Source organism: Lampetra planeri, chromosome 4 (assembly GCF_965212315.1).
Source record: "Lampetra planeri chromosome 4, kcLamPlan1.2.h2, whole genome shotgun sequence".
Classification (NCBI taxonomy): Eukaryota; Metazoa; Chordata; class Hyperoartia; order Petromyzontiformes; family Petromyzontidae; genus Lampetra; species Lampetra planeri.
The window spans coordinates 15,331,909-15,345,533 of NC_136110.1; the positions used below are offsets into that span (position 1 = coordinate 15,331,909).

At 44.8% G+C, this 13,625-nt stretch overlaps 1 protein-coding gene across 2 annotated transcripts in view; it reads left to right on the forward strand.

Moving 5' to 3' along the window:
• LOC144717745 (DNA polymerase zeta catalytic subunit-like) overlaps positions 1 to 10,817 on the forward strand; it is a 134,247-nt gene extending 123,430 nt beyond the window's left edge. For both annotated transcript variants that reach the window (XM_078593368.1, XM_078593367.1), the window contains exons 13-18: positions 1,672 to 1,786; positions 7,388 to 7,525; positions 8,292 to 8,482; positions 8,781 to 9,027; positions 9,135 to 9,347; positions 9,462 to 10,817. In XM_078593368.1, coding sequence (XP_078449494.1) covers positions 1,672 to 1,786; positions 7,388 to 7,525; positions 8,292 to 8,482; positions 8,781 to 9,027; positions 9,135 to 9,347; positions 9,462 to 9,602 — 1,045 coding nt within the window. In that variant the 3' untranslated portion in view covers positions 9,603 to 10,817. The remainder of the gene's footprint in view (positions 1 to 1,671; positions 1,787 to 7,387; positions 7,526 to 8,291; positions 8,483 to 8,780; positions 9,028 to 9,134; positions 9,348 to 9,461) is intronic.
• Positions 10,818 to 13,625: the final 2,808 nt, after the last annotated feature.

The window sequence follows — 13,625 nt, forward strand, 5'->3', positions numbered from 1 at the left end:
GATGTGAAGATATGCAACTACTGTACTGTAGTGGCGATCAAGTGTATTTCGGATTAACCGAAGCACATATTTGGTCAGTTTAAGCACGTGACTTGTCATGAACATTTCCAAGAATAACAATGTAGAACTGTTTAGATTATTAAATTGGACTTAAGGGAAAATGCATGAGTTATTCATTTACGTCAAATTCTCAAGTGTGCGGTTATTCCGCAAATCGGATAAACTGCACGCGGATAATTTTCGAGAGTCTACTCTATGCAGATAACATAGCCCTCGCTGCACAGGGCACACACTTTGAGAACATTGCCAATACTCTAACAGCTGATCTAATGGTTGGAGAGATATTTCTGTCACTAGAGACTGACCAAATCTCTCCAAAACCACTACAAGCACTTTCCACCTGAACAATCATGTAGCAGATGCCAACCTTGATGTGTCTTGTGGTAGCTCAGCATAATATGAACACACTTGCAAGATGTATAGGGGTTATCATGGATAGAAAGCAAATTTTCAAGCCCCACATGAAAAGATCAAATGAAGAATTGGCCTCCTACAAAAACGTATAGGAATAACTTGGAGCACCTTAGCTGATGCGCTACGACCTGCCACCTTCTCACTGATGATCTACTTGATGGCAGTCACTGCACTTCAGTGTGGACCAGGAGAGCATACACAAAACTGTGAAATGCACAAAACTGTCACGTACACAATTAACTCATTGCATTTCATAATCGGGACACTGAAACCAATACAAATCCCTGGTCCCTGTTTTAGCAAAGATTCTGCTACCAAATGTCTGCATATACATGCAAACTACAAGGGAGTTTCCACATTTTCTTGCTAACGACAACCACCTCCCCAGCAACCAAGACCTCAACAATGTACCTTGCCGCCAACTCAAGTCCTAATCCTCATTCTGGGATCGCGCTGCTGTCAACCTAGACTCTCACTCAGATCTGGAAGGATGCTGGCAAACTAGTGGTACGATGTGGATATCCAAAATAAACACCTGATTCGAGACATCATACCTCCTGGCTTTGACATTCATCGATGACACTGGTGTACCATAAACTGCATCAGAACATCAACAGACCGATGGACACATCTCCTTCATGAATGGAAACTTAAAGATAAGCTGCAGTAGTCTCATTGTGGCATGCTACCAAAACTACGAACTGTACAAGAAACGACAGTAGTCTGTGCTCCTTCAATGGAGGTGCAACAGTAAAGCTACACAATCTCTCTCCTGATACCCCCTCGTTGTGGATAGCAGACCTCGACATTGGCATCGAGCTGTTGAACATATTTCTGCCTTCACATGGGAGAGTAGAATATCAGTTGCATAGAAATCAACAAAAACGTCCAAAATAAACACCTCATTCGAGACAAACATTGCAGTGTCTACTCACGTTTTAGTTCAGTGCACTGATTTACAAGGAAATGGTCGCAAATGGAATTCATCCTCAACTTAATTAAAGTGGACACACAAATGCAATTTTAGTCCCTATCATGTTCGTATTGCTAATGTTTCAACTAAAAACACCGTATCACAGATGTACTTATTTCAGAAGTATAGAAGAATCAATGGCCTCCAATAGACATGGGAGGATCCTGTTGCATTTTAAGTTGTGTGTTGGTAACAGTGTTGGTATCTTAATGTGGTATGTGAAGCATGTTCGTGTTGCTGGAGGGAGCCTCGAAGGAGCAGGCATTCCACACTGGAAAGGAGATCGCTGCGGCAGTGACAGCAGCCAACCCCAGCCCCGTCAAGCTCAAGTTTGAAAAGGTGATGGTACCGTACTTGAGTGTGTGGCTAAAATTGTCAAAATACATTCGGCTCTAAATGGTTCTTTAATTGACGAATGCAGTCCACAATTTCAATATTTCTCATTTATATTTAAAAATGAAATTTTACGTGAATTTTGTTGAAATTTTATTTTGTGCACAAACAACTATTATTATGTGCTTGTGGTTAGATGGTTATGGGGAATGTTATCAGTTATGTGCATTGATTTTCCTGGAAAAAAAATCACTTGGAAGGTTTTGGACTTGCTGTTTTATAAATCCTAGTCATTTATTACGAAAAATATTTCTTCAATCTGTGACCTGGCTTTGGTCGACCTAAACTGAATAAGTGACCTTGACTCATATTAGTGGCTACAGTCGTAACACCTCATTCAACTCTTTATGGACTGGGCTTTTGAGAAACATATCAGAAGCCCCTAACTCACTGTTGGCTTGTTGTCAGGCGATGGGTGAGTGACGATTTTAATTCTAACTTCAGCCTCTACCCTGTTGGGAGAGGTGGGGGGTGGTTAGGGGGGATACAGCTCTGTGAATGTGAGTACTGCTGTAAGAACCTCAGGGTTAAGTCTTCCAAAAGTTGTCAATCGCTTTTGGTTTCAAGTTCCCTCACTGGTCATTGACCCCCTCTGACATTGTAAGTTGTGCTAATTGTGCTTATTTTACAAAGAATTGTGAAGTTGCATTTGGCATGCATTCGAGCATTGCTTATGGCCACTTTAGTCAGGTTAAAGTACCACATTCCCAACCGAGCGGGTATTTTTCTTCTATTTACATTGTCTGGGGTTAAATATAGAGTACTGGCGGTTAGTACCCAGCATTGCCCGGGCGAAAAAGGCAGACACATGTAGTTACACACGCAAATCCATTGATACACACACATAGAGTTACACGCACAAATAGACTGAACAACAACAACCGCCATTCGCCACTAAGTGGCGGTGATGTCACAACAACGCTTGTGCCAGGCTATGTGCACCTTGAGGCCACGTGAAGTATCGAACGCCCGCTGGAAAAAGGTCACGGGGCAAACCCAGATGGCACAGGTCGACTGACTGAGACGACTGGCTGATGCACCACCTGTGGCATCTACTGTGGCAACTTTCTGTGCTTTAGTCAACCGGCGCTCCGCTCGTTGTTGTGAGCGTCGCTCCTCCGCCCTCCGTTGTTGTTGGAGGGTGACTGCCTCCAACTGGCCAGTAGCGTCCTTCAGGAGCCTCCTCCACAGTGGCCGATCTTGACACGGCTGGTACCAGTCATCCGCAAGTGGACTCAGCTCCAAGTCCTCCTGTAGCACATCACTCCATGTCTTCTCCAGCCCGTGCCGCACCCGTTTAGTCCCCTCGATCCGGTGGAACAAAAGCTGTTTAGGCATGCGGTGGCTGGCCATGCGGGCTACATGACTCAGGCAACACAGCTTTGCCTGCCGGAGGTCACCGATGGGACTTTGTCCACATCTTTCAAGGATTTGTGAGCTCCTCACACAATGCAGCCTGGTTAAACCCAGGATGGATCGTAGGCAGGCCAGCCTAAATGTTTCTAACCGGCGAAGATGTTCCATTAGGGGGGTCCAAGTTTCGCAAGCGTAGAGAAGGGAGGGAATGACCGTGGCCGAGAAGACCTGTAGCTTCGTACGGAGTGATAGAGCAGGTAGCTTCCACACATCGTTATGCAGCCAATGAAAAGATACTGCAGCTCGACTGATTCGGAGTGAGACCTCTGCTGTTAAACCGGAGCCGGTCATTAGCACACTGCCCAGGGAAACTCTCCACTGTCTCCACAACTGCCCCATCACCAATTGGGAGTTGTGGGGGTGGAGTGTCCGTGTCCGATGGTACAAAATAGCCAGGCAGGTGCTTAGCTTTTGTTGGGCCGATGGTAAGGCAAGCTCCAGGTTCAGCAGCAGCACCTCGAACTCCTCCTCCGAGTGAGCAGCCATTAGCAGATCATCGGCATACATAACGTGGTTGAGCAACAGGGAGCCATCCCTTGACCGCACCCGGGCATCGATCAGCCTCCCATTGTATCTGTAGCAGATGGGATTCTTCCGGTACAGGTATTGAAGGTTCGACGAACTACGTGGTCCAATGTGGGAGCCAGAGGACATCCCTGTTGCACCCCAAGGTGTACAGGGAATGGCTTTGACTCACGGCCACGTAGTTAAGACGCGGGGCCGCTCACCATCATGAAGGTCCTTAAGGATGGTGATGAGTGGGTTCGGGACTCGGAAAGCACAAAGAGCAACCCAGAGGCCAGGCCTACTGATGGTATCATAGGCCTTGAGCAGGTCAATAAAGCACACGCATGGACTAAGATGCACACATGGACCTACAGACACGCAAATGAATGGAGTTACACTGACTAACATGGAGGCATGCACACACAGCGACTAACACACACGCACATGGACTGACACACACACATGGACTGACACACACAAGCACATCGACTTACAGACACACACACTTATGGACTCACACACACATAGACATGCACTTGAGAAACGCACACATGGAATTACACACACATATCGACGTACACACATACAGCGACACACACACATACATAGAGTGACACACACATTGCCGTACACACACATACACATGTGGACTGTCACACAGACATCCACTTGAGATACACACATGGAGTTGCTCGCACATATATGGACGTACACACATACAGCGACTCACACACACACCGACTCGCACACAGCGATACGTGGACTTAAACACACATTGATGTAAACACATGTACTTACACACACACATATGGACTAAGACACACACATGAACTTACACATACATAGACTGACACACACATAGCCCTACACACACATACACATATGGACTGTGACACACAGATATCTACTTTAGATACACAGACATGGATTAACACACATATGGACTCACACACAGACGCATTGACTTACACACACACATTGAGTGACACACACATGTACACACATGTGGACTAACACACACACATATGGACTGACATACACATGGACGTACACACACACAGATCGACTGACACACACACATGGACTAACACACACACAAAAACACTTTGACGTTGTCCGTTCGGAAAAGACACCCACATGGAGTTAAAGACACGCATGGCTCTACACGCACACACATATGGACTCAAAGACACACACATGGACTCACACACACACATCGACGGGCACAGCAATCCCCGATGATGGCACAGCTATCAGTATCGCAGTACTACGTATGAGTAAATAGCGAGACGTGAGCGATGGAAACAATAGAAATGCATTTAAGAAATAAGCAGAAATCACAGACTGGCAGTAGACCATGGGAGCGTTATAAAAGCCCAGCAAAAAAAGGGGAAATTGAGCAACCCAAAAATCCAAAAAGAGTTTTGTGTACACAAACATAATTATTGTAATATGTCAACTCGTTTCATAATGGTAAACAATGAACCTGAGTTGTTATCTTCACGCAAACATAATTATTGTAACATCTTTGAACTTGTTTCATAATGGTAAACATTAAAGCTGAGTTTTTATCTGCACACAAACATTATTATTGTAATGTTTGTCAACTAATGTGTTTAACAATAATAAACAATGGACTTGAGTTGTTAGCGTAAGAAGCAAGGAAATTTGTACTTGGCATAGGCGTGTTGAGGCCTTGTGCGATGCGTAGCCCCCGTCCTGGCCTACATTGGCGAGCCACGGAGTTGGCACGTTGCCAGGCTAGGGGCTGGGCCGCTACCCGCCCCCCCCCCAACATCCGCCGTCCGTGCAATAATAATGGTATGTAAGCAGTAAAATATTATTATCTACGGAGTCTGTAGAATAAACTGAACGCATCGTGTTGGGGGGGGGGGGGGCGACGAGGACATGACACTGTGAATAAATATCCGCAGCGTGATGTGTGTATGTGTTGACTGTAAAACGCGTAAAAGAAAATGTCTCCCGTGAGGTCGAGCGAACGCGCATGACTTGGCAGGGTCTGCTCCCCCCACGCAATTGGCGTCACTTGGTACGGTCGATGTCGTGCAATAAGTAAATAATGAATAATAGAAACGGCACAAATGTGTTAATTAAACTACTTTCAAGTTTACGGACGGGAAAACGGAATAGCATATTCCCACCACAGGGCTTAGGGCGTGCCGCCTGGCAAATTATTTCGGTCTTAAACCCCACCGTCCGAGAGCCAAATCCCCCGCAAGCGCGAGCGCACGGAGACTTTTATATATAAGAAGATCTATCTAAGATCTATGTATGTATGTTGACGCCGTATTTAACCAACCATGATAATCGAAGGTGCAGGAGAAGGACAACAAACTAAACACAAAATGCAGTTGTAAATAAATTAGTTTTAAATCTAGATTTTAAAGGGCATCGCTATAGTGGCTTCCTGACATCGGAAGGAAGAGCGTTCCAGAGCCACGGAAGCGCATCTGAAAGCGCGCGATGCAGTGACCATCTTTGTTCGATGGATAGTCAAGATTTGCTGCGAGGATGACTGGAGTTTACGCCATGGTTTATGATCCTTGACGAGATCAGCAAGGTATTGTGGTTCATTTGTGGCAAGCACTTTGTGTGTATTGAATGCGACCTCATAATGTGTTCGTTCGGCAACTGGAAGCCAATGCAGCTCAGCGAGCACTGGACGGACATGGTTGTATCTTGCATTACCCGTCAAGACATGTGCCAAAGTAACAAGTGACAGGGTTAAGGTTAGATCTAGAGTAGCAAGGGATAGGGGTGTGCTTCCAGCTTGGAGCTGATGGGGTCATGAACGTCTGTGGAATCTAGATTTCTTTGTTTAGACGACACATTTGAAATGTATAAAAACTAGCATTTTAGAAACTCCAAACGGATGAAAAAAAAATAGATTATCTTGGCAAACTTAAGAAACTTGAGAAGTTAACGTCCAGCATCAGTCAAATTTCAAGTCTGCGTCTACTGGAAATTAGAAACTAACTAAAAGCACGTACATAACTACCAAAAAGGAAAGGATCTGAAACACTAAAAATTGCATGCAGAATGTGGGTAGTATAGTTTTTCTTTTGAAGGCAGTGTTATTGATGAATGTGGTGAGTTATTTTGATATTTGTGCTTGTGCATCACTGCCAATTTAGCATCGCCAAATAATTTGTTGCATTTGTAATGTATGTTAGATTACATCAATAGAAGTTCATGTTGATTTATTTGAAGATGTTTGTGATTAGAACTAAATGTGGTCACTGGAAGAACAATACACCACAAATCAGCGAACATCCCCTTTTAATGGCATGACCAGGCCTGAAGAACAGACAAACATTTAGTTATTTGCTTGGTTGGTTGTATTTGCTTGCTAAAGGTACACAGGATGGCTTGAATATTTACATATGACTTAATTAGATGTGTATTCCACTAAAAAACTCAAGAATCAATGTGAAAAAGATAAGGATCTGTGTACAAGGTGGCTTCCCCGTGTGTGTGGCTGTGGTGGCGTCTTTTGTGTGGCGATTTGTACAGTTAATGTGTGCAAATCATTTCCAGTGACAGATTGCGTTTGACTTGAGCTTTACATCATACTGCCCTTTTGGTCCCTGCTGCTGTTTGCAGGTGTACCTGCCATGCGTGCTCCAAACCAAGAAGCGCTATGTGGGATACATGTATGAGAGCCTGGAGCAAAAGGATCCTGTGTACGACGCCAAAGGAATCGAGACCGTGCGCAGGGATGGATGTCCTGCTGTGGCCAAGGTCTCTTTGGACAGCCTGCATTGGCTGCTCCTTTGTTAATGATAATATTTTAGTAAATGTAATATTTGTACCATTCATATAGACATAGCTATCATGAAGGCACTATGTTTAACAGATGGATAAAGCCAGACAGAACATACAAGCTTCGCACAGAAAGGTGCATGAGTTGGGAATTGAACTCAGGTTATTCTCGCTGTGAGGCTGTTACCACTGTTGCCACCCTGCTGCCCTGTGAACTATAACATTGAGAAGTCCATAATCTTATTGGTGACAATTTCAATGAACGTGGTCTGTTTCGTGAAGAGTCGCCCATTTAACACGTCGCTTATCAGAAAGAGTGCTTTGAACCGTGATAAACCTGGTATCCTGTGTCTGACTACCCATCGCTTATGGACTTGTTTTAGCATAAATAGTTTCACTAATTAATGTTAAACAAAAATCCCAAGCAAAAATGTTGTTCAGTGAGAAGTAGTATTATGAATTTGGGCTTAAGGAAACATCCATGAATTATGAATTGATGTCAAAACCTCAGGTGCACAGTTAATCCACAAATCGGATAAAACGCATGTGGATAATCGAGAGTACTGTAATTATGTATACAAGGCTGTATTAGCACATAGACTTTGGTGAACGGTTGTATAGGCTTGCTGGTGATGATGGTGTTTGAACGCAGCTCACACTCGTAATGAGAATCATTTGCTCTCATGTGACACTTGAGCAGCCATGTTTATATACTGTGGGGAATGTATTGTGTTTGACAACTCAGGTCCTGGAGCGGTCGATAAAGTTGCTGTTTGACGAGAAGGACATCAGCAGAGTGAAGCAGTACGTGCAGAGGCAGTGTATGAAGATACTTGAGGGCAGAGCCTCCATGCAGGACCTCATTTTTGCCAAGGAGTACCGGGGCAGGTCTGGCTACAAGCCTGGGGCTTGTGTGCCGGCACTGCATGTGGCCCGGTAAGGCTGCCGCCTCCTCGCTGATTGGTGTCTGCTACGATGCTGGGTGACTTCAGTGTGAGAAGTGTTTGGACTGAACCTACTTGTTTATGACAACATGATATAACCATTGAGAAACATCCATTATATTTAGGTTTAATCAAAACATATTTTTGCACTGATCATAGTGAAGTTATGGTACAAAAAATGCTGACGTGGTGTGGGAGGTTTTCAACCATCACTAGTTCGAGAATGGTGCCAATCGTGGTCTGCTGATTGTGATACACTCAAACATTAAAATAATCTGTGTGTGATCCAGGAGGATGTTTGCATGTGACCGTCGGTCTGAGCCACGTGCCGGAGAGAGGGTCCCCTATGTGATCGTCCACGGGGCCCCGGGCCTCCCGCTCATCCAGCTGGTGAGGAGGCCACAGGAGCTCCTGCAGGAGCCCAGCCTGCTCATCAACGCCCCCTACTATGTCTCCAAGCAGATCCTCCCACCGCTTGACAGGCTGTTGTCATTGATCGGGGTGGATGTCTTCAGATGGTATCAGCAGCTGCCACGTGTGAGTTAATTGCATGTTCTAACTTGTATATATCGCAGGGAGGCATTTCTGATGCTAAGACATGCATGATGATGAGTTGTCTGCTGTGAATTGTTTTGTTTTCCCAGTCGGTCAGGGTCTGGGCAGCCCACCACCAGTCGGCAGCCGAAGGGAGAAAGGCCACAATTGTGCAGTACTTCAGTACCGTAAACTGTCCAGTGTGCGGCGAGATCACCAAGGACGGAATCTGTGGGCGGTGCAGACGGCAGCCCCAAGAAGTGTCCGTTTTGCTGCTGCAGCAAATTCACAGCCAGGAGCGCCGACAGGCACAGCTGCTTCAGGTTTGTGTACGGTGACATAGTCGAGGTTGGATATTTCCATTCTGTACAGAAAAACAGAATTCTGAACAGGACTGGCAGTGGATAATCACTTGTGCGGATTAAACTGTTTTGCAGATCTGCAGGAGCTGCACCGGTCATGCTGAGTGGAAGCCTCCTTGCTGTTCAACAGACTGTCCAACACTTTTCCGCTTGCTCGTGACTGAGAAGGGCCTCTGCCAGGCATCGTATATCCGCAGCCTCATAGACAAATTTTAACAGGTTCTCAATTTCATGACCAATATATCGATGTAAATCATATGAAGATAGATATACATATTGAAACGATCAAACCTTTCGACACTTGAAATCTCTGGGTAATGTATCGTCCTGACTGAAATGTCTGAGGTGGCTGCATTGGATTGCTGATTTTGACAATTTTCCTATTGCAAATTAGAATATTGTTGCTCAGAGAAACTCTGTCATTTGTATCGGTACTTCTTGCATTCAATTGCGTTTTATATACAATTGTAATGTACACATTTTCGTGATTATATTGCTAGAATTCCAGACATTTAAACACAGAGCATGCAAGTGGGGTGGTATATACATTGTGAAGGTTCAGTTGTACACTTACACATATCTTGTAATTTATTTTGAAAAAACATTCTCATTAACATGTAAATTGTGCAGTATTTTCTGCAGCATCGAACGACCGTGGTGGTGGTTAAAATCCATTTATGGTTGCTATTTGGAGAGGTTGGTTGCCTCTGCAAGCAAATTTCCATCCGTGGCTCGACTGTCAAAGGGAGATGAGCCGTGGCTCGTTTGCACGAGTGAGGAGGCTGCGTTGTTTATTCGAAGCTAATTAAATCAGTACTTTGGCCACAAATCATAATTCATGGGCCACAGCACATATAAGATAATCGGTATGTGTAGTGCAGTATTAAACGTTGACGCCAATATCAGCAGCTGCCTGTAAATACATTGATGCTTATAGATACTGTAAATGGTTTAGCCAAGTGCTTCTAGATATACATTGCACATTTTTTAAAATACCAAACTATGCAATAGATGACACCCATGATAAATATCTAAATACCTATGTATACACAAGTAGTAACTGTTGGACTCTTTACAGCAATGTGTTATCTTCCTGTTATTGAACCGCCTTGTTTTGCTGAAGCAGTAAACATGTTTTATGTATATAATCCAAGATTTATAATGCACCAGCTTGCAAAATTGCATTTACCCCTTACAAGAGCATAATACAATATAAAAATTTAAGGATTAAACAACTGTTGATGCAAAGAGGAAAGTTTGATGAAAGTCATTTCCAAGAGGTTAAGGAGCATGGTCACATCCTAAAGTGTGGTTTACAGATAGCATGTATGTAAAATGTGTTCTTCTTGAGATGTCTGCTGGCTACCAACATTTAAAAAAATATATATTGTAAGTGCATGTAATCTCTATAAACTTTGCATGGCATCAGCAGCGGAGCCCTTTTGAAGTCCGTTATTCTGTAGCACTTGCGTACAGTAAAACCTCTCAATATCAGGCTAACTGAAGGCAGAATTATAGACTCCCAAAAGAGAGAATGAAAACGCTGCCAGAATACTGGCCACGCACTGAAGTTGTGAGTGGCATGCGTCAAACAACCATGTGGTCTGCTGGGGTAGTAAATTATAGTGAGGCCACAATACCTGCAATTGCCTTATATGGCACACTTTTGTTTGTCATATTTGGTGCGATGTTAGATTATAAATTTTTGACAATATAATCTTGATTTGAAGCTTTCATGACTGCAGGAATCCATACTCTTTGGTTCTTTAGGTAAACTCACGTAGTTAGAAATAAAATAAATCAAATCACAACGTTTCGATTGCAACAAGCAATCATCAGGTGGGAAAACCACGGCAAAAACAAATTGGCGAAGTGGGAGAGAGATGCCGTGGCAGGAGGTTATATAGGTGTAACGGGCGTATGTGACGCAGGAGAAGTTGATGGAGGCAACACGTATTTATTACAATAAAATTCAGTACAGCAGAGTAACGACTCTAACACTTGAAGAGGTATCGGCCTCTTCACCCGGTCTATTAGAGGAAGTGTTCCCCAGCTAACGCTCCCTGTTAACTCCCTACTTCCCTCTATCCCAGACCTTCCCCAAATGTAGGCTAGCTAACCTGGCCCAGCTTCGCCGCAGGTTCTGACCCTCAGCCACACGAGTCTGGCCCTTATAAGGACATCAGACCTCGCTGCTTGCCCTGCTCGGCTCTAACAAGAACAGCGAGTCAGGGTAGATCCAGGTCTAGCTAGCTGGCTTTCAGTCGTCTCTGGCTCTTCATCTTGATCTGTACCCAACGACTGCCAGAAGCTCTCTCGCTCTCCGCCTTATATACCCACATGCCCTCGAGGGGCGGGGCTGTGTGGGATCCCAGCCTCTCCCCCACACAGCCCCCCAGGGTGGTAACCGTTTGCGGACGTGGATGTAGACACCCCAGTGTAACTGCCCATTTCTCCCTGTTATGTAACACCTCTACATAGGTAAGAAAGGGGGAGGGGCAAGGGGGAAGAGAGAGAGGGGGGTGTGGGGTAGGGGGAGGGGAGCGCTGCGTGAGCGCTAGGGGGAGAGAGGACGTGGGGCTGGGGGGGGGGGGGCTGTTTCATCAATGAATTAATTGGTACAGTTAGGCAATTAACAACAAGAATGACTAAAATACTTCTTAACGACCATATCCATGTAACTCAATGGGCGAAACACAATATGTGCGTTATGTGTGTGTTGGTATATCGTCTCCTTGTTCAACTCTTTGCGTTAAGCAGACGCCGAAGTGATGTTTATTGTACCGATTCTGCCTTGGTCTCCTGCTGAGCGATGAGTGTGTGAGTGTGGGCATGTCATACACACAGGTATCCCTCTCGCTCAGCGGCAGCTACAGTCTGCTCCACTGCTGGATGAGCTGAGTCGGCACGAAGCTTGTCTTTAAAGGTGCTCGATCGCGCTCGCAGCTCGTCCGCTGGTGGCAGCCACCCTTGCTCGGTGGAGCTGGTTGCACTGGTTGCGCGCTCTCTCCTGCTCCGTTCTCTCTGGCGGTGCACGATTGTGCTCGCAGCTCGTCCGCTTTGGCTGGTCCTCTGCGATGCTCGCTTGGTTGATGCTTGGAGCTTTCCGCCCTTTCTCCAGGTTGATTGCTTGTCGTTGCTCGTCACTCTTTCTCTCTCTCTCTTTCTCTCTTGCTCTCTTCTTGATCATGCAGCTGCCAGCTTCACCGAGCACCCGCCCTTACTTCAGAGCTGTGCTGGCTCAGGCTCTTTCCACTGCTCCAGTCTCTCTTGTTGTATATGTCGGATTATGAAAAAAAAATGCGTAATTCGCATACATTATTCTAATGTATATAATTTATGCATAAATTATGGTAATCTCGGAGATAATCGTATTGCTTTATGCATGTATGTTAATGTGTGTAGTTATGATTATTAGACTTAACTTCGTTATCCAGAGTTGTATCAATCAGGATAAAACGATTATCTTTGATTAAACATTTATTGATTATCTTCCTTGACTCTGCAAGCGACTCAAAACATCAGGATAAATGTAGAATGAAACTTTCAGCGATACTCTGTCGGTCCATGCCGAATTCAGCACCTAGCATCACCTCGCCCCTCTTCTCTGCGAGACACGACATCCATTGTTGATCTCGAGGCCATGCCCCGGAGCCTGTCCCTCGCAGTACTGCTTGCATTATCTGTGTCCTTGTTTATGTGAAATTCTCTCTTCTCTCTGCGCGTCTCTTGCGAGAGAAAAAAAAACAGATGTCCTCTGTCGCCTGGTTTCCCCCCCCCCCCCCCCTTTTTGACCTTTGACTGGCTGCTTTCGATCACCATGTTTATGTTTTTGTTTGCATTCCCCCCCCCTCTGCCTTCATGGTGTTTGCCATCTCGAGAGGAAGCACTCCCCCTTCATACGTATTTATTACTATCATGTGTTGTGTCACATTGTTGGGAGACAAAGGCGGCCGGGGAGGCTCGGATTCCGTGGAACACATTATCTGGTCTTGGTGTGTTTGACCTATTTTTCTTGTATCTTTTTTGAGTTACTCTAGGTCTAATACCTCATGATTATTATTTGGTTCATGTTTAACCAAAATTTGTAATGTACCATTAGATGTTACCTCCGGTATTTCAAGGGTTTTATTAACCTTGGCTCTCTGTCTGTATCCAGGGATCCGTGCTTTTAATTATATATTTTGATATCCTGAGGTTGGAGATATAACTAAGTTTTCACTTAAGCTTTCTTGACTG